The sequence below is a fragment of the Lycorma delicatula genome, chromosome 1 (genome assembly GCF_047948215.1).
Source record: "Lycorma delicatula isolate Av1 chromosome 1, ASM4794821v1, whole genome shotgun sequence".
Lineage (NCBI taxonomy): Eukaryota > Metazoa > Arthropoda > Insecta > Hemiptera > Fulgoridae > Lycorma > Lycorma delicatula.
The window spans coordinates 348,580,344-348,604,649 of record NC_134455.1 but is presented as its reverse complement, the minus strand read 5'-3'; the positions used below and the strand labels follow the sequence as shown (position 1 = coordinate 348,604,649).

The window sequence follows — 24,306 nt, the reverse complement described above, 5'->3', positions numbered from 1 at the left end:
TGTTGCTCAATTTTTCAGGTCAAAAAATAAATTTACTCCATAAATTAGCTTTCAAGAATTTGAGTATGGTTTCATTTTACCCTCGGAAGTAACATCTGGGAGAAATATTGTACAAGCTATAACTCGAAGCATTTCCTGATTCGTTTTAAATGAACTTTTTTCTTTACTTTCATTTGTGAAATATACGCTGACGTTCTTTCCATTTCTTCATTAGACACGCTGTATAGTTCTTTCATAATAAATTCATCGCTAAACAACATTATACAGCTCTGAGAAACATTTTAAATATAAACTGCGCCAGTTAGATTGTCCACTCTTAAATTAATGTTTAACATATAGGCAATCAATGTTATAAAAAGAGAAAAGGTACTTTTAAGGTAAATTTTATCTGTTATGTTAGTTTTACACTATCATATGATACACATCAGTCAAAAACATCGTAACTGGTTTCTAATTTTGAAGCTGTTTCAAGTGGTAATTTGAAATATTCACAATGGTTTATGGACTATTCTGAATATGACTTCACCTTTTGGTGATAATGAGATTTGCATTTTTCTGAAAGTTTTTTTTTTTTTGGGCAGGCAGAAAACACTTTCGCATTATCATCATTATAAGGTTTATTGTACATCAAACATAAAAAATTGTATTTTGCAAAACAAATTTTTTGTTTTACAATGATTTCTTAAAAATTACCAGTAGTACAGGTCTGAGACCTATTTCATTAATTATTTTCATGACAAAAATCATATGAAACCATCAAATTTACTCCTTAATTTAATATCCAAGAATTTCAGTATCATATTATTTTATTCTTAAAGCAGAAATAAGAGCAAAATGTTTCACAAGCTATAACTTGGAAACAGACTTTCTGGACCCATTTTTATATGAACGGTCCTGACATTCTGTCTGTTTCTTCATGAGACACCATGCGTATTATGTTGCACCCTTTAATAGAAAATAAAGTTACATTATTACACATGTTTGTTATAAGGTTTCATTATTTGTTAGATTTCAGAAGGTTTGAGAAATTTGAGTTCCAGCCAGACAATTATATTTTAACACTAACTGCTACTTCATACACTTTCCTGGCCATCATTCTGTATGTAAGTTCTAATTAGCAACACAATCTGGCCAGCAGATTCAGTGCTGTCATAAGCTGCAGGTACATTACTACACAAACAAGAGATGCAGCTACCAAGAGACCCTGATTCAAAAAAGCCTCCCTAGATATATTGTTCAATTTCAGTAAGCCATCATTGGAATCTTGTAAAGTAGAAAACCTACAAAGAACTTCAACTGGGAAACTTTACTTCGATTTTTGAGTTGTTTTTCCAATATTTTTTATTTACTTAAATGGAAATCACCAATTTTTTTAACAATTTTAGATACGGAACACAATTTTAAGATTATTTTTAATCTTGGACATCTTCTCGGGTAATTTTGCAGTTAATTAACTGCTAAGGAGCTATATTTCACCTTCAGTTATATCTCTGAACAATAATTAACTTAGTATAATGCAGAGGTTCCCAAACTTATTTTTCTCATAGACCACTTTCAACATTTTGCTGGTTCCGGTGGACCTCCTGCAGCTACATTTCTACCATATTTCTAGTCGACGGAAAATGTGAAGATTAGATCTAACTATGAAAATTTGCGTTACGGCTGAGTTCCACGAACTAACAGCTTCCGAAAAAAAAAGTGAGAATTGATTGGTTAATTTCTGATTGACTGTGCTGTGAGTGGATGTCAAAAAAGTAAAGTTGGCCAATCAAAAAAAATGCTTCCATCCAACTTTACATTTTTGACATCTACTCACAGCACAAGAAAGCAATCAATTCTCACTTATATTATTTAGAAAACTTCCCATTCAGTGTGGTAAAAAAACAAAAGAAAAATAGTATATTTTTTTGTGTTGTATTTATTCAAATATGTAATCATTACACTATTAATTATTATTGTTATCATATTGCAATGTAAAATAATAAACTTGTCATCATATAATTAAAATTAAACATTAATAACGTAATGTAACTTCTACAATGACAATCACAAAATAGTTACAATTTCAATGGGAGGGATGTACTTGATGGATTAACAGCAAATTATCAATAATTCAGTTTTGTTAGGAATAAGCGCAAATCTCCCCGTTCTGTGATATTGAATTTGCTCCTTTTTTTTGATAAAAAGTTTGTAACGACACTAAAACTTTTTTCGACAAGATATGACGAGGGTAACGCTATCAAAAGCTTTCTCGCAATTCCCCACAGTCCAGGATATTTTTCTGGTATTTCTGCCTGCAGCCAAAATGTTTGATACCCTCTTTTAAATTTCACCTTCAGCTCCAAATTAGTGCTAAGCTCGAGTAGCTCCTCTTGTAATATCACATTCTCCACTTCTGTTTCATCAAATGGATTTATGATCCATGGTGGTATTTCCATCATCAGAATATCTTCAAATCTGATTTTGAAGTCATCATGCAGGGCAAATAAATGTTGAACTTATGTCTGAATATCCTCATCAAGGCATTCTACCTGTGACAAGTTTGAAAACTGGAAAAATACACGCCGACTAATATTTTGCTTCATAAATTTCAATTTTCCAAGAAAAGCTGAAATTACACCCTTTGTTTTTATTAAATTGAGACTGTGCCCTTGTAATTGTAAGTTAATGTCATTAAATTTTTTGAACAAATCTGTCAAATACGCGATGTCAGCTTTCAAAGTGATCAGGTTTTCTTTTAAATCTGAATCTTTACCTTCCAGAAACTCTAAAACTGATTCAAAAAGTGAGTAAAATCTTGTTAAACATGCACCTTTCGACAACCAGCGTACTTCAGTATGTAAGAACAATCGTTGGAAGTCTTCATCATTTTCATCGCACAATTGGGCAAATAAATGCGTATTCAATGCATTGCTTCTTATCTTGTTAACAGCATTAATTATTACAAGTTGAAACGATTGGTGCAATCTATCACTCAGATTTTTTGCTACTAGGTGTTGTCAGTGGATGACACAGTGAATTGCAGTTACCTCTGGTATAATTCTTTTAAGATGGCTTATAAACCCACGATATCGCCCGACCATGGCAGGAGCTCCATCTGTTGCCACCGAAATAACGTTTGTGAATGGAATTGATTATTCGTTAAAAAAATCACTCAGGACATTAAATATTGATTCACCTTTAGTGTCCGTCTCCAAAGTTTTCACGAATAGTAGCTCTTCATGAATTTCTTCGTCCGTAACAAATCGAACATATGCCAATAATAATGCTTCATTACCAGGTAAAGTTGACTCGTCCAGTTGAATAGAAAAATGAGTTGTTTGCAGATAATTACACAAGTAACGTTCAATATCAGAGCTCATTTCATCAATACGTCTTTGTACAGTGTTGTTACTCAAAGGAATTCTTTTGAGTATGTCAAATGGAGATTTGTGCAGAACAGTTTTTAAAGCCTCTTCAACAGCAGATAAAATTAACTGTTCTCCAATGGTGTGCGGTTTTCCAGATTTCGCTATAAGTAATGAAATATTGTACGATGCCCGCAAGCCATCACCGTTACTTTCAGACGTTGAAGCGAACATACTGTACACAGTAGGTCTCTTTCCATATTTTTCCTGCAATGTTTGAAAATATTTCAAATCTTTACCTATTTTATCAGGATGACACCTTCTTAGATGATCTTCGAGCTTCAATGGTTTCACAGAGTCATCAAAATTTTGCTGCACAAAAGGCATATAGGCAATTGCTTGTCTGCCTTTGATGGAAGAAATCCAAATTTTAAATAATCAACACTGTACAGTCGACATTTCTTCTTAGATTCAGCCATGTTTCGTATCAGTTACCTACCAGTAAATAAAAAAAAAAAACTTTGTTTTAGTAATCTCAAGGCAGTCTTACTTAACAGGATATGACTATTTTAACAGAATAGGATTAATTAATTATTGCAATGAAATAAAGTACCAGCGGCAAACTGATTCTAATTATTAAAAGCAATAGATCGGTAAGATCCATAATAAAGTTTTATGAAAATGGCTGAACCGATTTTAATATGATGTAAAACATTTTTACATTAATTATATATTGATATATTTCTGTAAATTCTATAGAAAATACTTTTAAATAACTAATATTTTGATATCACAACTCTGCGATTTTAATCATTTATTTATTACTTTGATGTAAGTTACGAGTATGTAAAGACAGGTACAATTTATGAAAATATACGTGTTACAGAATAAGGGTTACAACCAAGAAATGGTATGTTCAGGATCAGTTTTTAAGTCGATTCCAATAGTTTTTTTTTATATATCTGAAAAAAAATTTAGACCAAAAATTAATAAATCCTTAAACGGAGACAGTAAAAAGTGGTCACATTACAATATTGTGATGTCGCGTAGGTAGCGTAGCGGTTTTGACCTCGCCGCACGCGACGTTTCAATATTGTGATTTGACCACTTTTTACTGATTTTTTATTAATTTTTGGTCTAAATTTTTTTCAGATATATAAAAACAAACTATTAGAATCGACTTAAAAACTGATCCTGAACATAACATTTCCCGGTTGTAACCCTTATTCTGTAACACGTTGTATAAATGTATATAATTATTAGTGAACCACCACACAGTCGGGTAAAAAAAATATTACTAATAAAGTAGGGACAAAAAGTTCAACCTTTCTCGGCTTTCTGTTCTTTTAGGGAACTTTCTAATAATGGCTCTGTTCAGTATTTAATTTTTAATACGTACCTACTACATGCAAACATTGCAAATATACTTATTACAACATAAATATATCTTTATCGCAGGTGGTTTGGAAGAGATTTCTTTTAGGAATAAGCCTCGCCTTTTGTACCTACGTATTTTTTGTAATTTGTGCATTTTTTGTTTACTGACGTGTACAATAAATTGTCAAATAAATAAATAAAATAAAAGTAAGTATAACAAAAAAGCAGGTAAGTACTTACTACTTTTTCCGACACTGGCAAACGCTAACATCTATTCATTTTACTTTTCTTTTCAAAATTCCGGAAACAAATGAGTAACGTTTATCCTTGGCAATCGTATTTATATTAGTGAAGAATCAAACAAGTTCATGCAAGATTGCTAGCACACACACACCACAAGTAGTATTTCGTCCCTTTGCACGTCTGAACAAGCGTTGCGGACGGCAGCGGCAGCAGCGCTTTGCAAGTCTCGACACGTTCGTTGTACTGAATATGAAATATGCAAGTTTTTACAAGTAACAGTCGCTGATCTTCTCAAAACATTATCTGCCTAGATTGATACTCAAAGTCAAGCCAACATTTTAGTTCTTCACTATTGAAACCAGATGAATTTTCTTGGGCCCCCGCTTATGAATTGTGAACCCCATTTTTTTGTCACGCCAACGTAGACCCCCGTCGAGTCTCCCATGTACCCCTGGGGGTCCACCTGGACAACTTTCGGAATCAATGGCTGCAATGGAGAATCCTAATGCGTTAGCATTAGCATTCTCCATCGCAGCTTCACCCGTGTTATAAGCATGTAGAACTTAAAAATTAGGAAGTTTTTTACTAATTTTGTGTGGGCAGTTACTCTTCATTACTGTACACAACTTCATTACTTAAATTTCTTTTGCTCCAATGATGTCATTTGAGAAAATAGGGTATTGTACTATCCAGAACTATCTAAAAAATGTTTAGATACAAGATGAGTTCCCAAAATAAAATTTTTAATCAAAGCAGAATATTAAAGTTGTTCCAAAACTACTTTGCCCCTAGCAAAGGAAAGTCAAGGAGTTCCATCATTCCATTTTTTGCATTACAATGGTTAAATATTTTAATCGTGTTACCTATTTCAATATCTTTCAAATTCAGATACTTAATTTCTGAATGACATCTAAAAGCTAACATATTTATTATTTAGTGAGACCTAACATATTTCTTTTTTTGAAGGTTGAACTAGATTTACAGCCAAGTATATACACTGTTCTTCAAGTCTTTGAGACTGCTCTGGTGTAAATTCATGTTGTCTATGATCATTAATTCTTTTTTTTTTTTTGGTTGTTTGTGGGCGAAAAACGCTTGGGCGTTATCATCGCCTGGTAGTTATTATTAAAAGGGTAATATAACTCCAAAATAATAAGCTATACAAGGTGTTCACGTAATATTAATCATATAATAAAAATTTACTAAAACAAGCCAAGAAGGCAAAATAAAACCCAAAACTAATATCGCAGACAAAGTTGATAAAATATTTTTTTTTTTTTGTCTTCAGTCATTTGACTGGTTTGATGCAGCTCACCAAGATTCCCTATCTAGTGCTAGTTGTTTCATTTCAGTATACCCTCTACATCCTACATCCCTAACAATTTGTTTTACATATTCCAAACGTGGCCTGCCTACACAATTCCTCCCTTCTACCTGTCCTTCCAATATTAAAGCGACTATTCCAGGATGCCTTAGCATGTGGCCTATAAGTCTGTCTCTTCTTTTAACTATATTTTTCCAAATGCTTCTTTCTTTATCTATTTGCCGCAATACCTCTTCATTTGTCACTTTATCCACCCATCTGATTTTTAACATTCTCCTATAGCACCACATTTCAAAAGCTTCTTATCTTTTCTTCTCAGATACTCCGATTGTCCAAGTTTCACTTCCATATAAAGCAACACTCCAAACATACACTTTCAAAAATCTTTTCCTGACATTTAAATTAATTTTTGATGTAAACAAATTATATTTCTTACTGAAGGCTCGTTTAGCTTGTGCTATTCGGCATTTTATATCGCTCCTGCTTCGTCCATCTTTAGTAATTCTACTTCCCAAATAACAAAATTCTTCTACCTCCATAATCTTTTCTCCTCCTATTTTCACATTCAGTGGTCCATCTCTGTTATTTCTACTACATTTCATTACTTTTGTTTTGTTCTTGTTTATTTTCATGCGATAGTTCTTGCATAGGACTTCATCTATGCCGTTCATTGTTTCTTCTAAATTCTTTTTACTCTCGGCTAGAATTACTATATCATCAGCAAATCGTAGCATCTTTATCTTTTCACCTTGTACTGTTACTCAGAATCTAAATTGTTCTTTAACATCATTAACTGCTAGTTCCATGTAAAGATTAAAAAGTAACGGAGATAGGAAACATCCTTGTCGGACTCCCTTTCTTATTACGGCTTCTTTCTTATGTTCTTCAATTGTTACTGTTGCTGTTTGGTTCCTGTACATGTTAGCAATTGTTCTTCTATCTATGTATTTGAACCCTAATTTTTTTAAAATGCTGAACATTTTATTCCAGTCTACGTTATCGAATGCCATTTCTAGGTCTATAAACGCCAAGTATGTTGGTTTGTTTTTCTTTAATCTTCCTTCTACTATTAATCTGAGGCCTAAAATTGCTTCCCTTGTCCCTATACTTTTCCTGAAACCAAATTGGTCTTCTCCTAACACTTCCTCCACTCTCTTCTCAATTCTTCTGTATAGAATTCTAGTTAAGATTTCATGACTAGTTAAACTAATTGTTCTGTATTCTTCACACTTATCTGCCCCTGTTTTCTTTGGTATCATTACTATAACACTTTTTTTGAAGTCTGACGGAAATTCCCCTTTTTCATAGATATTACACACCAGTTTGTATAATCTATCAGTCGCTTCCTCAGATGCACTGCGCAGTAATTCTACAGGTATTCCGTGTATTCCAGGAGCCTTTCTGCTATTTAAATCTTTTAATGCTCTCTTAAATTCAGATCTCAGTATTGTTTCTCCCATTTCATCCTCCTCAACTTCCTCTTCTTCCTCTATAAGACCATTTTCTAATTCATTTCCTCCGTATAACTCTTCAATATATTCCACCCATCTATCGACTTTACCTTTCGTATTATATATAGGTGTACCATCTTTGTTTAACACATTATTAGATTTTAATTTATGTACCCCAAAATTTTCCTTAACTTTCCTGTATGCTCCGTCTATTTTACCAATGTTCATTTCTCTTTCCACTTCTGAACACTTTTCTTTAATCCACTCTTCTTTCGCCAGTTTGCACTTCCTGTTTATAGCATTTCTTAATTGCCGATAGTTCCTTTTACTTTCTTCATCACTAGCATTCTTATATTTTCTACGTTCATCCATCAGCTGCAATATATCGTCTGAAACCCAAGGTTTTCTACCAGTTCTCTTTATTCCGCCTAAGTTTGCATTTCCTTTTTAACATTCTCCCATTCTTCTTCTACATTTTCTACCTTATCTTTTTTACTCAGACCTCTTACGATGTCCTCCTCAAAATTCCTCTTTACCTCCTCTTCCTCAAGCTTCACTAAATTCCACCGATTCATCTGACACCTTTTCTTCAGGTTTTTAAACCCCAATCTTCATTTCATTATCACAAAATTATGGTCGCTATCAATGTCTGCTCCAGGGTAAGTTTTGCAGTCAACGAGTTGATTTCTAGATCTTTGCTTAACCATGATATAATCTATCTGATACCTTGCAGTATCGCCTGGCTTTTTCCAAGTGTATATTCTTCTATTATGATTTTTAAATTGGGTGTTGGCAATTACTAAATTATACTTCGTGCAAAACTCTATAAGTCGGTCCCCTCTTTCATTCCTTTTGCCCAGCCCGTATTCACCCACTATATTTCCTTCCTTGCCTTTTCCAATGCTTGCATTCCAATCTCCTACTATTATTAAATTTTCATCTCCTTTTACGTGTTTAATTGCTTCATCAATCTCTTCGTATACACATTCTACCTCATCATCATCATGGGCGCTTGTAGGCATACAGACGTTAACAATCGTTGTCGGTTTAGGTTTTGATTTTATCCTTATTACAATGATTCTATCGCTATGCGTCTTGAAATACTCCACTCTCCTCACTATCTTCTTGTTCATCACGAAACCTACTCCTGCCTGCCCATTATTTGACGGTCACCTGTCCAAAAGTTGCCTTCCTCTTCCCACCGAACCTCACTAAATAAAATATTAAAGATAAAATAGTAGAATAAAGAAAGTATAAAAACTCACCTAACTCTGATGGGTTGTGCAAAAATCCCCACCCGGATAGTTAAATTAAACATAGAACTAAACAATCAAATCGAAAATAAAGGTTAAAATTATTAAAAAACTCTCCTTACAGAAAAACATATATAAGTATATTAAATCCTTTGCAGTAACCCAGTTTTATGCAAAAAGAGAAACATTCGCTCCAAAACCTTGCCATCATTGCCCAAGACATAACGAATGCTGCTGGGTATATTAAACTGACGACACCTTGCCGCATAACATACGCAGTCCACGAGAATGTGGTACACAGTCATGCAGCAGTTGCATCGTGTGCACAAGGGTGGGTCTCCTCCTGACATTAGATATTCTTGTGTGATCCTCGTATGCCCCAACCATAACTGGCAGAGGACCACTTCCTCACGACGAGAGTTCCTGCAAGAAGAGCCCCACGGCAACACTGAGTCTTTAATCCGTCGAAGTTTATTATCGACGGCAGCCGTCCAGCCACTTTGCCACCTTGCTCTTTGCCATTAATTCTAGCGGTCCTAGAAACTCTTCTTTCTATCTGTGACATCACCAACCTAGGCATTATGAAAATATTGACACCAAATGGAAACTCGAATCTATGCCAGTTATGTGTGTGGCTTACCTAGTTTAGAATATAAAAATCTATAAAGTGCTATTTTATTCATGTTAGGATGAGTTCTTATGGGTTGCTGCCAGATTAGACAATGGAATTAAATTTGATAAAAGACAAAATAACTTTCTGAAGAAGCTGATATTGACATTGAAATTCATTATTTCTCAAATCAACTATTCGTTAATTTTGAAAATAGTGGTTATTCCCTTTAATTAGATTATCAAACTAATTTGTTTTTACACATATTACAATAATAAAATTTGATCATTTAGGCACAATGACATTAAATTTAATAAATCACATTAAAACTATCTGAAAAAGTCGCTGCTGACATAGACAAAGATCTATAAAAGTTAAATTTAGCAAATATGTTTCTAGGTTATTCATTTATAACTTTTTTAAATTTATTTACGATTTATATAGTTGTGAGTCTGGTAAGGTTTCAACTGTGGTAAACATCCCAAGGATCATACGAGAGCTACAATTAAAATTTTGTAATGATTGGTTCAATTTTTTTTGCAGTTATCAGGAATAAATGAAAAAGATGTCTCTTTATATAATGTGAAATTTTCTAAAAAGTAAGAGTTATTTAGATTTTCATTTATGGTTATGAATTTATTTTCATAAATTTTAATTGTGTAATCATTAAATTATCTAATTGATTCTATTTTTAATTTTTGTATTTTCAAGTAAATATTTATTTTATCTAAATTATATAAAAGAATATATGCCAAAATGTTGGTTGCATTGAGTAGAATAATAATATTTGTCTTTTTTTAAATTGAACTTAATACAATTTGTCAACTTCATTAGAAGTTAATGATTCATTTTCATAAACTGAAATAAAACAATTATTCAATAGTAGTTTTTTTTTTTTGTTTATTACTAAAATAATGTGATTAGTACAGAATTTGGGTCACTCATTTAAAGCATTATAGAACTAAGTTTTAAGACGAAAAAGTGTTAAAAGTTTTTAGAAAGATTTTTAAAAACAAACAGCTTTTATAAGTTAACCAAAATAATGAAATATTGTCAAAATACAACTTCATTGAAACAATAACAAAAGAGTAAAATTACAACACAGTGGATATGGGTTAAACTTATGGGGTGCATATCAATATATACAACTGGAGATGGGGTGAAGCTCCTGAAAAAAATCTTGCTCAGGAGAAAATCTCTTAAAATTATGAGATGTATCTAAAAATATTATAAAGATTGTAAATTTCCATTTAAAAAAATAAATTTACCCATCATATTGGAAAAATGTATGGGTGTTTCCCAATTATATTCATATGAACACTCTGTATAACGCCATATAGGATATTATACAAATTAAAGATAAAAAAATAATAAATTAATAAAAATAGATCATGTACTGACCTGACTGAATGACTAATTTTATATGCATAAGTATCATTAAGCACACTCAGTTCATGTGGACGATGAAAATCACTGTAAGCATCGATACATTCTGATTCTCGTTTCTCATTTGCTTTAGAATATGCACAGATTTTATGAGTATATGAAAAAGCTAGTGGCAAACAATCTATAACTTCTGGTTCCCACCACTGTGTCAATGGGAATCTGAAAATAAAAAAATCACAAATAATAATAAAAACAATCATGCCGAACCTAAACTGGACCTAAATGGGTGAATATCCTGGTAGATTTGGGAAAAATAGATCTTGCACAGAACAAATTTTTAATCTCAACTTTTTTCACAATTAACAGAATTAGGCTTACATAACAAAAGCGCAAAATTAATTAAAGCAACATTAACTAACATACTCTAAAATAAAATTTTCTGGAAGAATTATCTGATCCTTTTCCCATAGAAACATCATATGACAAGGAGATGGACTTTCATCACTTCTTTTTAACTGTGCTCTTGAAAAGGTTAGAGAATGGAATAAATATTTAGGCAAAAATGGAATAAGACTGGGAACTAAAGGTCTAAAAATGAACTGTAGAGCTTTCACTGATGATATGGCATTATTAGCTAAAAACAGTAAAGAAGCTGAACAACATTTAAAAAATTTAGAAAAATAAGCTGCTAAAATAAAAATGGGACTAAATATCGCATTTGAGAAAACAAAAATTTTGACTAATAAAAAAAGCCTGAATTTCCTTAGTATAAATAATGAAAAAATAGAAAAAGTGGTAATTTCAAATATCTAAGAAAATGGATCAGTTGGAGTTCTTTAGATAAAAAAGCGTTAACAGTTAGAGCTAATAAAATGAAATTAGCTTTCCAGCAAATAAAAAACACATATTACAAGTAGTCTTTATCATGGAACTCAAAATTTTGACACTATAAAACTGTGATAAAGCTGGAAGCACTCTATGCGGCAGAAACCTAAAGACTGAGGAACAAAGGTCTACTAGAAAATCTAGAAAAAAAGAAAGGAAAATTATAAGAAAAAATTTACATCCTAAATTTCAAAATAATCAGGTAAAATTAATTCCAAACAACAAACTTCACACTAACATTGAAAAACTCTCAGACACAATAAGGAAAAGATGAATTACACTTTACTCTCATTTATTTAGAATGAATAGCAGTAGATCGACTAAACAAATTTTTGATTTCTTTCAAAATAAAAAACTAAAGGCAAATGGTTTACACAATTCCAAGAAGACCTAAAACAGCTGAAGAATTTATAAGAGAAAGAGAATATTAAAAGGTGAAAGTAAAAGGTTCCAAGAAATGCCAAAACGCAAGAAAAACAGAGCTGAACCTTCTAAGATCGAAGGAAAGAGATATCTAAACTAATGAAGAGGTACTGAACAGATAGAAAAACATGAAAAAAAACCGCAAATAAATAAATGATCTAACATGTTCCAAGACGAACTACTCAGGAAAAAAAAGACATGACGATCTGCACTGATACAAAAAATTTCATACAATAAACGCATATTCATAGATTTCCCCTTTTTTCTTTTTATTCATTATTTTAAGTAAGGCAATGAACCATAGGCCCTCTATTTCATTTGATTATTTTGGCCAAAGTATAAAATACATCTATTGTAAGGGTAAATAATCAAATAATGATTACTGATTATGGGTTACTTACATCAGTGTAATAATGTATGAAGTATGTAATATTGCTGAATATGAAGAGGTATAAATATGACATCCTTTGTGAGTTACGGTTCATTTTTTGAGTGCATTTGTGAGTGCAGCTTCTTATTTGGCTTGCCTTCCCTCTGTATTATTTTTTAATAATTTTACTTCTATTTCGATTTTACTTAAATACTAATTAACCTTTAATGAAAAAGTACAAAGGTTAATTTTTTTTCAATAAAAAGTTGTCAATTACCCTTTGCTTTTATTTACATTTTTAAAAGCGTATTACTCCTGAAATTGTGAACTGATTTTTAAAATTCAAGGTTTTTCTTTCTAATAAAATTGTATATGTTTTCACTGTGGTTAACATTCCAAATATATCATTTTTTTCGGATTTTCATTTTTTTTTTTTTTTTTTTTTTGAGAAAAAGAGATTATGATTCTCTTGTCATAATTATTAATTATTTAATAAGCCTACTTATATTCTCATACCAAGTATAATAGCTACCTCAAAAAGAAAGAATAAGTTTTTAAGACAAAAATTGGCTATTAGATCATTCATTGGTCAACACAAAATTTGTATCTAACATGTTGCACAACTTCTCTCACTGTAATTTGGGTGGGTCTTATTACAAATATACTATTGAAATTGTGTTACCACATAGAGGTTTTACGTAAATCATAAATTTGTAAAAAATGTTTATAATAATCTAATTTTGATCAACTACTGTTTACAATTAAGAATAGTTTCTGTAATTTTACTTTTAAACAATTTTGCTTAATAAAGAAAAAAAAATACATATACACTGTATCATGAGGAATAGACACCTACAAACATGATGGCATCATAGAGACATCTTTTGTTGCCATCTGCAGAGTTTAAAATCTTATTCAGTCTAGCTTCACTTGTCTATACTGTATGTTGTGTTTTGCAGAGTTATTAGTGTTTTGCTATATTTTCATCAATTATTTATAATACAAAAGTGATTTTTCTGATTTTTATTTCCCACAACATGGCTTCTGCACAAGTGCATGGATGTTCAAAGCATCCAAACAATTTTTGTTGTCTGGTAAATTTACACCTAAATCTCAATGAAAGACTATTTCTGAATTGATAAAAACAGCTTATAAATTTTATTTTGATTGTGCACTTGAAGCTCAAGATAAAATCTGGGCACCTCATGTTATTTGCACATCATTCTCAGCAACTCTAACTGAATGGTTGAAAGGGAAACGACAAGCTGTGCCATTTGTTAAACCGATGGTTTGGTGTGAACCTAAGGACCGCTTCACCGACTGCTACTTTTGTGTGACAAATATATTTTGTTTTTCATTCAAAAATACAAAGTTCATAAAATATGCAGATATATTCTCAGTTCTAAAGTCAGTACCACACAAGAGAAGTTCCTGTACCTGTACCACCATCTAATTCAACATTGCTACAACAATCTGAAAATGAAGTAGATAATGTAGAGAATGTTGAAGAATTTCTTCCTGTATCTGGTGAGAAATCTTCTCATTTAATTCAACATGAACTTAGTGATCTAGTTTGCGATTTAAAGTTATCAAAGCAGCAGGCTGAACTTCTGGGGTCTAGACTGCAGCAGTGGAAAGTTAGAAAAAAATAAAAATTCAATGAATAAAATAAAAATTAATATGTTTAGATCACAAAATAGAACTCTTTCAATATATTTTATTATGAAAAATGTATTGTGTGTTCATATTGATGTCAATGGCTTGATGAAAGAGCTTGAAATTCAGGATATTCCTCAAGAATGGTGTCCTTTATTGACTTTTCTAAAGTTAGCGTGAAAGCAGTTTTATTGCATAAAAATAACAAACAGCCATCCATTCTATTAGCTCATGAACACAATTACAGTGATTTAAACTTTTAAAAACTGTTACTTTAAGGACATTAGAATGATTTAGACTTAGAGAAACTGTTATTTTAAAAATCTCACCACATTGACTTGCCACTTGTGACTGGCCAATTTACCCCTTGACCTCTAAGTTCCAGGATGGCCTGAGTTCTGGCCCCCCAAGAGCTGGGCAGTTAAACATCATGTGTTTGTCCAACTGGACCTCCCTGCAGATGCAAGGCTCATCAGCTGCCAGATGGAACCAAAACAAATATTGGTTTAAATTTACATGGTTGGAGAGCACTCGGGCTCCTGTTGCCCTTAAAACAAAAGCGAGGCATACCGTCCCCCCAGATCATGTATAAATCTATAGAAGGACATTCATTCCCTCAGTCGTGGCGTGCCACCATTCTTGCTGCCATACTTCCATTGCAAGGCTGTAAAGAGCCTCGTACACAGGCAGGAGATGGGCAACTGTTCAAAATTTAGAACCAATGCATTGAGATCACCGTTCCACTCTGGTACAGACCCAGCTCAAAACTACATCCCAAATACCTCAGCCTCCCTTGCTCTTCGCAATTTCCACATGGCCGCCTGAACTTTCACCACTAAATCAATTGGGAGAGTCTTTCCCAATACAGTGGTAGGTTCGTAGAAGGTTGTTTTAAAAACACCAGTGCATAAAATTAAGACTCTGCGCTGGGCACTCCTTAAATTTTTAATAAGTGCTCGATTTGTTTCCAACCTATGCGCCCAAATGGACACTGTGTAAGAGGTCATAGTTTCAAAGACACCTCAGTACACCATGTATAAATATCGACCTGACAGCCCAAAATCCTTTCGAGCAATCCTCCTAAGCTTGTGCATCAGAGAGACAGCAGCCACCACTACTTGCCTAATGTGGTTGCTAAACAGCAAATTCTCATCAAACAAAACATCTAGCTTCTTATGAACTCGAACTCGGCTGATTACACAGCCTTTACACTTAAGACTGTATGATAATTTGTTGGCACCCTTGAGAAGCATAAACTTCGTCTTGGGCACAGAAATCTTCAAATTTTGAATGTCCATCCAGCCTTCTGCACTTGACAAAGCCACCTGCGCTCAGTCTTCTAGCTGTGGTCGTGAGTTACCACAAACTAACAGGAGACAGTCACCAGCAAAAGCCTGGGCCGTGACCCCTTCCGGAAATGTAAGCCCCAAAGATCCGTCGAACACCAGGTTCCACAGCAAGGGGCCGAGACCGGAGCTCTACGGACTTTCCCTGGTGATTGACTTTTTAAAAAACAAGGTGCGCATCCTTAAACAGAGCCGTGCAATCAAACAAGTAGTCACGTACTACGGCCTGCAGGGCTATGGTAACACAGCGACAATCAAACTCATAGAGGAGGGCATTCCAACTCCAACATGGTGGCATTCCAAGGAAGGAAATGCCACCTCTATGTCAATAAAAATTGCCACAACATATTTACAGTCAGTGCTTTCCACCTTGGCAAGAACATTTATTGTTCTTGCCAAGGTGGAAAGGAAGAGGCTAATGGGTCAATAACTGCTGATCTCACTCGGATCCTTTCCTGATTTTAAGAGTGCCCTCAACAAAGCCACCTTCCAACAAGTCGGAAAGCAACCCCAGTTTAGGCACTCCAAGAACAGTCTGCCAAGCGGCTCTCTTATGAAAGGCAGATGATAGAAAATACCCAGGTCAAGTTAGTCAATCCCCAAAGTGAAGGAAAAATAGGAAAAGTAAAAAACTAATATTTGAGGACAATGTTGACCTATGAGTGGAAGGATGAAATAGAAATAAAAGGAAGGATAGCACTGGTAAAAGTCTGGACTTCAGAGTTAAGGAAGAGGTTAGCCAAATGCTATGTTCAGAGTGTCTTGTATGGAAGTAAAGCATAGATGAAGAGGAAAAGGAAAAGGAACTGGATTGAGGCTTTTGATATGTGGATATGAAAAAGAATAAAGTAAAATATATGGATAAAGTGAGGCATGATGAAGTAATGAACAGGATTAAAGAAGAAAGAGTAATTATATGAGATGAAGTATGAAGTATGAGAATGAGAAGTAATGAACAGGATTAAAAAAGAAAGAGGTATTATGTGAGATGTACATGCAATTAGAGGAAGTGGAATCTTGCTTGAAAACTGCATCAGAAGGGTCAGTAGAAGGAGAAAGGAAGCAAGGAAGTTAATAGATGAGGTGAAGATCGGAAACTACACGGAAATGAAGCAGAGGCTTGCGACAGAAACAGGTAAAGACAGCAATAGTATAAGAGGCCTGTTGCCAGTTAAAATACAGGATAAGGTCAATTTTTTTTACTATCTAGATAATTTACAATTTAATTTTGTTCTATAGAACAGAAAATTTTAATTTAACATTACCTATGTATTTTTAGACAACATACATCCTTCAATAATTTTTTATGCTAAAATTGTGTTTTTCATTTAAAGAGAGTCATGAAATGTCAAGATCTCAAAAACTATAAGAACATGAGAGATTTACCAGATCAGCATAATTCTCTTGTGTAGTTAAGTGAATAAGCTGTAATTATATAGTATAACTGTAACTATAAGTACAATTATATAGCCAGGAAAGTATAAATTAACATATAAAACAAAAAGCTGTGATATAATTAGAAAATATTGCATCATATTTCTTCATTCCTAGTTAATATGCTTTAAAAAATTATGTAAATCAATTGAAGCAGTTTGCAGAGTGGTGGAAACAAATATAATTTCAATATTAACTGTAATAAACAGACAGATAATCACTTACTTTCTAATGCTAAATCTTCCAGCAGCTAAAGAATGATGAAGATAGTAGTCTGTAATCATCTCCCATATAGGTGACTGACTGTCTTCTGGGACAAATAATCCCAAAAATAAATTCATTGCATGTTGTTTCTCTGCATCTGGAAAATCATTGCAGTTCACAGAATTAAAATTTAAATTAGCAAAACTAAGCTAAACCGGTTAGGACAAACCAGCTGGTTAATCAATATTTTTTACTGTGGAATAATCCAGACCAAAGAACTGTTTTCATGTTCTGGCTTTCATGCACATATCATTGTGAGTTTGGTCTTCCATCAGTCACAAGACCTATTTCACACAGTGAAAAATTACCTGTTCCAGTCCAGTTCTGTTAAAACATGTAATTTAGAAGAAAATGTTGACACCCAAAAGGTTACAGTGATTAGAAAGTAATGAAGAACAAGAGATCCTGAATTCCAAGGTGAGAGCAATGAACCTCACAAAATTATTCAAGCAGAACTTAATGATCCAGTTTGTGATCTTAATCTGTCTAAGATGCAGTCAGAGTTGCTGAATTCAGAGTAATGATCTAAATAACAGACATATACGTAATTCCATTTGGCTGAGATGATAATAGTTGGCTATTCTAATCTGAATTAAACTAAGAGCTTGTTCATTATATGACTAGATTTGTCCAGAAAATAAAAATTACCACATACTATGAAATTATAAAAACAGTCGTTGACAGTTTATTTAAAAAGGTACACCATAAAGGGATCTAGAAATTTATCATGAAAATAGAGTTTGGAGAACATTGAACTGTAACATTCTTCTTGGATGACATTTTCGTCTATTCTGGAACCCACCTTTTTATCAAGCAAACAACATAACTACTCCCTGTTGGTCTATATTTTCTTAACAATAGTGGTGCGCAATTTTAAGGAATTCTTTGAAAATGGTCATTCCACTTCAACCAGACAATCTTATTTATTCATAGAGGGAAAACTGCAACTCTGTTCAAATATCTTCATATCACAACCTATCCAATCTCACATAATCTTTCACTGACAATCTTTAATCTTTCATATAATCTTTACTTTTTGTTGCCTGAATGACACCATGTCAATTTTTTCTGCTAACCTAAGCATTATTTCTATACATCCAGGTTGATACAACCACTGTTTTATAAAATCTCAGCATAGTCTCTTGCCTTGTCTTATTTCATAAAGTCTTACAAATCATCCAACCAACATATTACATTAAATTTTGTTAACTTTTTCTTAAAATCTAATTATCTTCATAGAAAACATCATCTTAAATAGTTAATTAAAATGGCTGACCTGTTATAATATGCATTCATTTATTACAATATTCAACCTCCTTGGATATTTTTCCCTTAAATATAACTTTAGGTTTGACTGCTGAGAGAGCTTCAAATTAAATATAGTTTGTTCCAGCATGACAATAACCCACATCAAATTGTTTTTATTAGCTTGCATCAATAATATGTCATCAATATACAGAATAGCACTATATTCATTTTCAACCAATCAGTCCAGTAACCAAAAAAATTACTTTTCTGATTTTGCGAATTTGTAATCATTATTTATACAAGGGTGGATAAAATATAAACAAGAAATTTTATTTTGAGTGCTAAATACTGAACAAAGCAGGCTACTGCTTCGAGACATGTTGAGAGTCCAAATCAAAACAAGCCAGCATGGATTGGAGAAAGAAGAATGAGGCAATTTCCTTGAAAGCCACCAAGACTCAACTATCAGCTGGCAAGGTGTGAACCACTGTTTCTTGGGACGAACATGGGATTTCACTCACTGATGTTTTGCATGATCATCGTATTATTATTATAGAATCTACTTTTTAAGCTTTTAAATGACATTAAATTTGTTTATCATCTCTAGTTTCATTTGAACAGCTATGTAAACAGTGAAAACGTAGGATTTAGATTGCTTAAAATTATTCACACATATCATGAAAAATCATGCACCTGCAGAAGATGGGTGGGTGTCTGGTACAAGATATTACAAAAAAAAATTGTTAGTCCAATTTTTTTTTTTAGTATACCATTAATGCAAAGTAATAACAGAATATTTAATTGTGATTTAGCATACTTTTAAGAGAAAAATTAATTCTGTCTTTTATTACATTACAGCACATCACACTACCACATTCATCAACGCTATCATTAACATGATCATATGATTGATTATGGCTTATGGCCACTGAGACCACTAGATTTTCAAATTACCTCAAAGAAAAACTAATAGCAATGTATCACTAGCACTATAATAACTGAAAATCAATATTGAAGAAGCTGTATAAATATCTAGTCACAAACTCAGAAAACAGTAGCAAGAAATACAGTGAAAAGTGTGGAAACATGTATTCAAAAAAATAGCAGCCACTTACAGCATTTACTCTAGAATTTAATATGTTGTAAAACATGATAAAACATATTTAATAACTTAGTCATAACTTTTTCATTTAATTATAGTAATGTTACTGACTTCTAAACTGAAGGTATTAGATTTGATTGCCAGCCAAAGCTCGCATTTTCAAAGTAAGCCAAAACTAGCCTTTGTGATCTCACTAGTAATAAAAGTCATATGGTACAAAAAAATAATGTATACACACATATTCAACAAAAATAAATTAAAGTATGAAAATAAATACCAGAAAAGGTGTTGCTGTAGTATCGGCTAAGAGTCTGCATGATATCATTGCCCTGAGATGTCCATGGAGCAGTCTTGCGATATGTTTTGATTCTGTGAACTAACTGGGAGCCACCATATTGCAGAGCAAGTGTATCACCATGATCCTCATATAAGACTTCCAGAAGACGAACACAATCAGTGTCAAAGTCCACACTTGGACTATCAAGAATACCCAATGCACATAACTAAAAAAATAAATAAATAAGAAAAAATATCACGTAACATTATTAAAAATCAACAATAAAATAACTGTATTTTTATTAATGGAAAAATTTTAATCAAAACAGTGAATGAAATGCATTGAATCTATAAAATAACCATCTTTTTGAGTTGATTTTAGCTATAATTAAATAATTAATTAAGCATATGTATCTACAAACTTTAAAAAACTTACCTTAGGATAAATATAAAAATTAATATTAAATAAATCAATTTTTTTTTTTTTGATTGGATACATAAAAATACATTACATCAGGAATCTGTAGATATGGATAAAAAAGCATTTGCCAGGATAGATCAACAGAAATTGTAGTAAAACCTTGATCAGATCACCACAAAAAAATGTAATTAATTATAAAATAAATAAAAATGTGATTAAAAGCCATATTAATTACACTAGTATACAAAATGTGATTTATTTTATGTCCAAGAAATGAAAGTGGGTGAATCTAATAACATTTTTTGCATTGAATTCGAATGCGGTTTCAGATTTTGTCTATCACATAAGTGTTTTTAGAGACAACTATTTTAATTTTACAACATTACATATTTAAAATGCATCCTTAGTATAATAAAATCTTACCTCAAAAGTAGTAATATCTGATTTTCTACAATACTTTGCGTCACGAACAACTCTCTTTAGGATTCAACAATGGTCAGCTAGTATGCTCAGATTCCACTTGTACTGGTACTGTTTTTCCATATTCGAAATACCCTAATGGAACCATTCACTATTTCCAACGCTGACTGCTCCTAGATTTGATGGGAAAAAATCCAAATGCGAGTCCAAGAAGTGAATCTTCAGTGACATGTTACTCTTCACAATTTTATAAGATTTTAAAACATCATCCACTATTTTGTTGTAATTTTTCGATTCATGGTTTCCTAAGAAGTTTTGGCAAATGCTCTTAAAAGATCTCCATGCAGCTTTCCCCAACTCATTTAACGTACTATCGAAATTGTCATCTTTAATTTGAGGTTCTACAAAGATTCCTTCTTTGAGTTATGCTTCACAGATCTTTGGAAACTTATTTTTTAAGTAAGTGAATCCAAGCTCGCTTCAATCCATTACTTTCACAAAGTTATCCTAAGCCCTACCTTTATATGTAGTGGAAGTAAATAAACATTATTTGAATCAACAAGTGTGCATTAACAACATTATTCTTTCCTGGAGTTAATGCTCCACCTTCCTGGAGGGACCGGTTTGGTCACACTTTCTGTATATAATGATATTTTCAGTCTCTGCTGTCCCACTCACAAAGAAACAACAGTATTTGGTGAGACTTAATTGAAGACCTAGCAAAAGAGCAATTACTTTCAAGTCACCAAAAATATTCCACTGAAATTCTTCATACTTTATTTTATCTAACAGAAGTTTCATGTTCACATAAGTTTCGTTTCAGATCGGTAGTGTAAGCTAGTGCTAGTGGCACTGATGGAAACTCACTCCCGATGTGCAGACGCACAGTTTTCAGACTAGTCTTAAATAAATTAGTAAACAAATGCCATTCCTCTGTTTTGTACTCATGACCAAATGATTCCATTGAAGAAAAAACATTGTTATAAAAAACAACATCTATATTTTTTTTTTAACAAAGAAATTCTTGAAGACATTATGCCTATTTCTAAAAACACATACCTTTGTTTCGTGATGGAGGAGATTCCAACCTTTTACTCATGAGCCTAAAATTTCTGCCTCCTTTTTTGATAAATTCAGATCTCGTACAAGGACATTGAGGTCCCCTTGTATTAGTAAATGTGGTTCAACAGATGAACACAAAGCTTCATAGTTTGGATCAACCCTTACATCATCATTATCCTCTGCTAAATCTTTGTGTTGTTCATTATCGCTAAGTATGATATTTTCTGGTGATTTAGGCACCAGAACTGATCGTAAACTTCAAGTCTCATGGTAGATGGTAAATTAGTGTCTGAAACAGTGCACTTTGATTTTGAACTAATGCCTGCAGTATTAGTCAGACAAAACTAACAATCGGTGACATGATCTTTTGGTTCCTGCCAAATCATTGGAACAGCAAAGTTCGTGTACCAAGAACCATTTTGACCAACTTGTAAGGAGTCTGACACAATTAGCACAACAAATGTGAGGGACCCAATGTTTACTGTCATCAAATTTGCAGCCAAAATAAAGCTCATAACATTTTTTTGATGAGAAGAGTAAAACTATTTTTCCAAAATTTAAATGTTACCTCACCACAAATGTAACAAAGCTGTCCAGGGGGGTTACACAATTTCTAGGCACTTTGCAAAATCACACAATAATCAAATACTACAAAAAATATTCATTATACGTCTTGAATTCAAAAGATAAAATGTAGATTTAGAATACATCATAAGTGAGAAACATTTATACTGAACTATATCATATCAGCAGATACACACGAAAAATGTGCAAATGTTAACAAAGTGAACATTAACACAGACTGGCTATGGCTTGAATCAGTAACTCTCACGCATTATAATCAAAACAGATGTTACTTGTGAAATTACTTTGACAAACAATGATGATTAAGTCTGTAAGAAAGCCATCTTCTGACTCATTTTAGAAGTGCATCATCCAGCAGTTATGATTAATTGTATTGTTTTATGCCATTGCAGACCTTCTTTCATAACAAATTATTTTTAAATGCTTAGCAATACAATTTTTTTATTCATTTATGTATTATAAAGTGTAATACCGTAACATAATTGCATAATTTCCATAATGTATATATAACACTGAACAGGGTGTAATTTGAAAACTAAAGGTGATAGAAAATTTTTAACATTTTTGAATTCAAGGGGAAAATACTACTTACACTGGGACAAAATTTTGCATACCAATGTAACTTAAAATATAAACATGTGAAATAATGTTAAAGTAAATATAAAAAAAAATAAAAATAATTCACAATTCAGAAGGCGTTAACAAAAATTATTTTGAAGATATATTTATGTATATGTTGAATAGTATATAGAAATTTTAGAATTGTTTATTTAACTTTTAATTATAATAGATTGCTTTGCTTAGATAGCAAAAAATTAAAAATAGAATAATTTTGTTAAAATCAGATTTAAAATATTTTCTAAAGACTGGGCAATGGTCATGTCAGTAGAAAAACAATGCTGAAAGTTTGTCAATTATTATGCTTTTCAAAAAATGTAAAAATGTATTTTTCATAATGTTTCTAAAAACTTTAGAAAATACAAACAATAATAAAATTGGTTAATTTTGTAAATTAAGTACTGAACCTTTCCTTAAGGAGGGAAATATCAAAGGAAGTCTAAAGGCGGTTGTTGAAAATTTTTTAAATCTGTAAGAAGGACAATAATAACTACAATTCTTTAAAAAAAAAGACAGGAATTTATGAATGCCGATTCAATGTTTACTCTATATAACTAAAATACAAGTTTTAACTTCCTGGGCATCAATAGTGGGTGGGAACACTGATTCATTGGTGAAACCAATTAAAGTGAAAGGATTTATTTGAAAAGATCAATATAATTGTTCGTTTGAAATACTGGCAAACAAATTATTAAATTCCTCTGTTACCTGAAAAGGGGATTAGATAATGGAAGTTGAATCCATTTCTATTTTTGTGGAAGTTATATTATATGGAAGTTATATTATTATGTGGAAGTTTTATTGGAAGTTATATTTCCAAAGCTTCCTTCACTTTTGAAAACAGCCCACATAGTTTTGAACTTATTGTTTTAATTAACATATTATAATATAATGTTTCAGCAGCTATAAATAACTTTAATATAAATTTGATAGTAAATTTTTAAATAATTATTATGAGACAAATTATATTTAGAAATTTCCCTTAGCATATGGTTAGAGTTTATATATTTTCTTGTAATCCATGCACTTTTTTTCTTTTTATGTTTAAACTGTTTAATTTTAATAAAGGACAAGCTAGTAAGAATGCCTTCTGTAAAACATTAAAAAAAGAATTTTCACCAAAGTTAATTTTCTTATTTTCCCAATTTGTTTTTGACATTCAGGTTCTCAAATTTCTAACTGAATCTTTAATTATCATCCTTTTA

General features: G+C 32.2%; 1 protein-coding gene across 3 annotated transcripts in view; it reads right to left on the bottom strand.

Moving 5' to 3' along the window:
- The window catches only part of FIG4 (polyphosphoinositide phosphatase FIG4), a 105,335-nt gene that overhangs the window by 41,081 nt on the left and 39,948 nt on the right, over window positions 1-24,306 (bottom strand). For all 3 annotated transcript variants that reach the window (XM_075382451.1, XM_075382452.1, XM_075382453.1), the window contains exons 10-12: window positions 19,997-20,222; window positions 17,331-17,466; window positions 11,007-11,210 (exon numbers count right to left, since the gene is read on the bottom strand). In XM_075382451.1, the coding sequence (XP_075238566.1) occupies window positions 11,007-11,210; window positions 17,331-17,466; window positions 19,997-20,222 (566 nt within the window). The remainder of the gene's footprint in view (window positions 1-11,006; window positions 11,211-17,330; window positions 17,467-19,996; window positions 20,223-24,306) is intronic.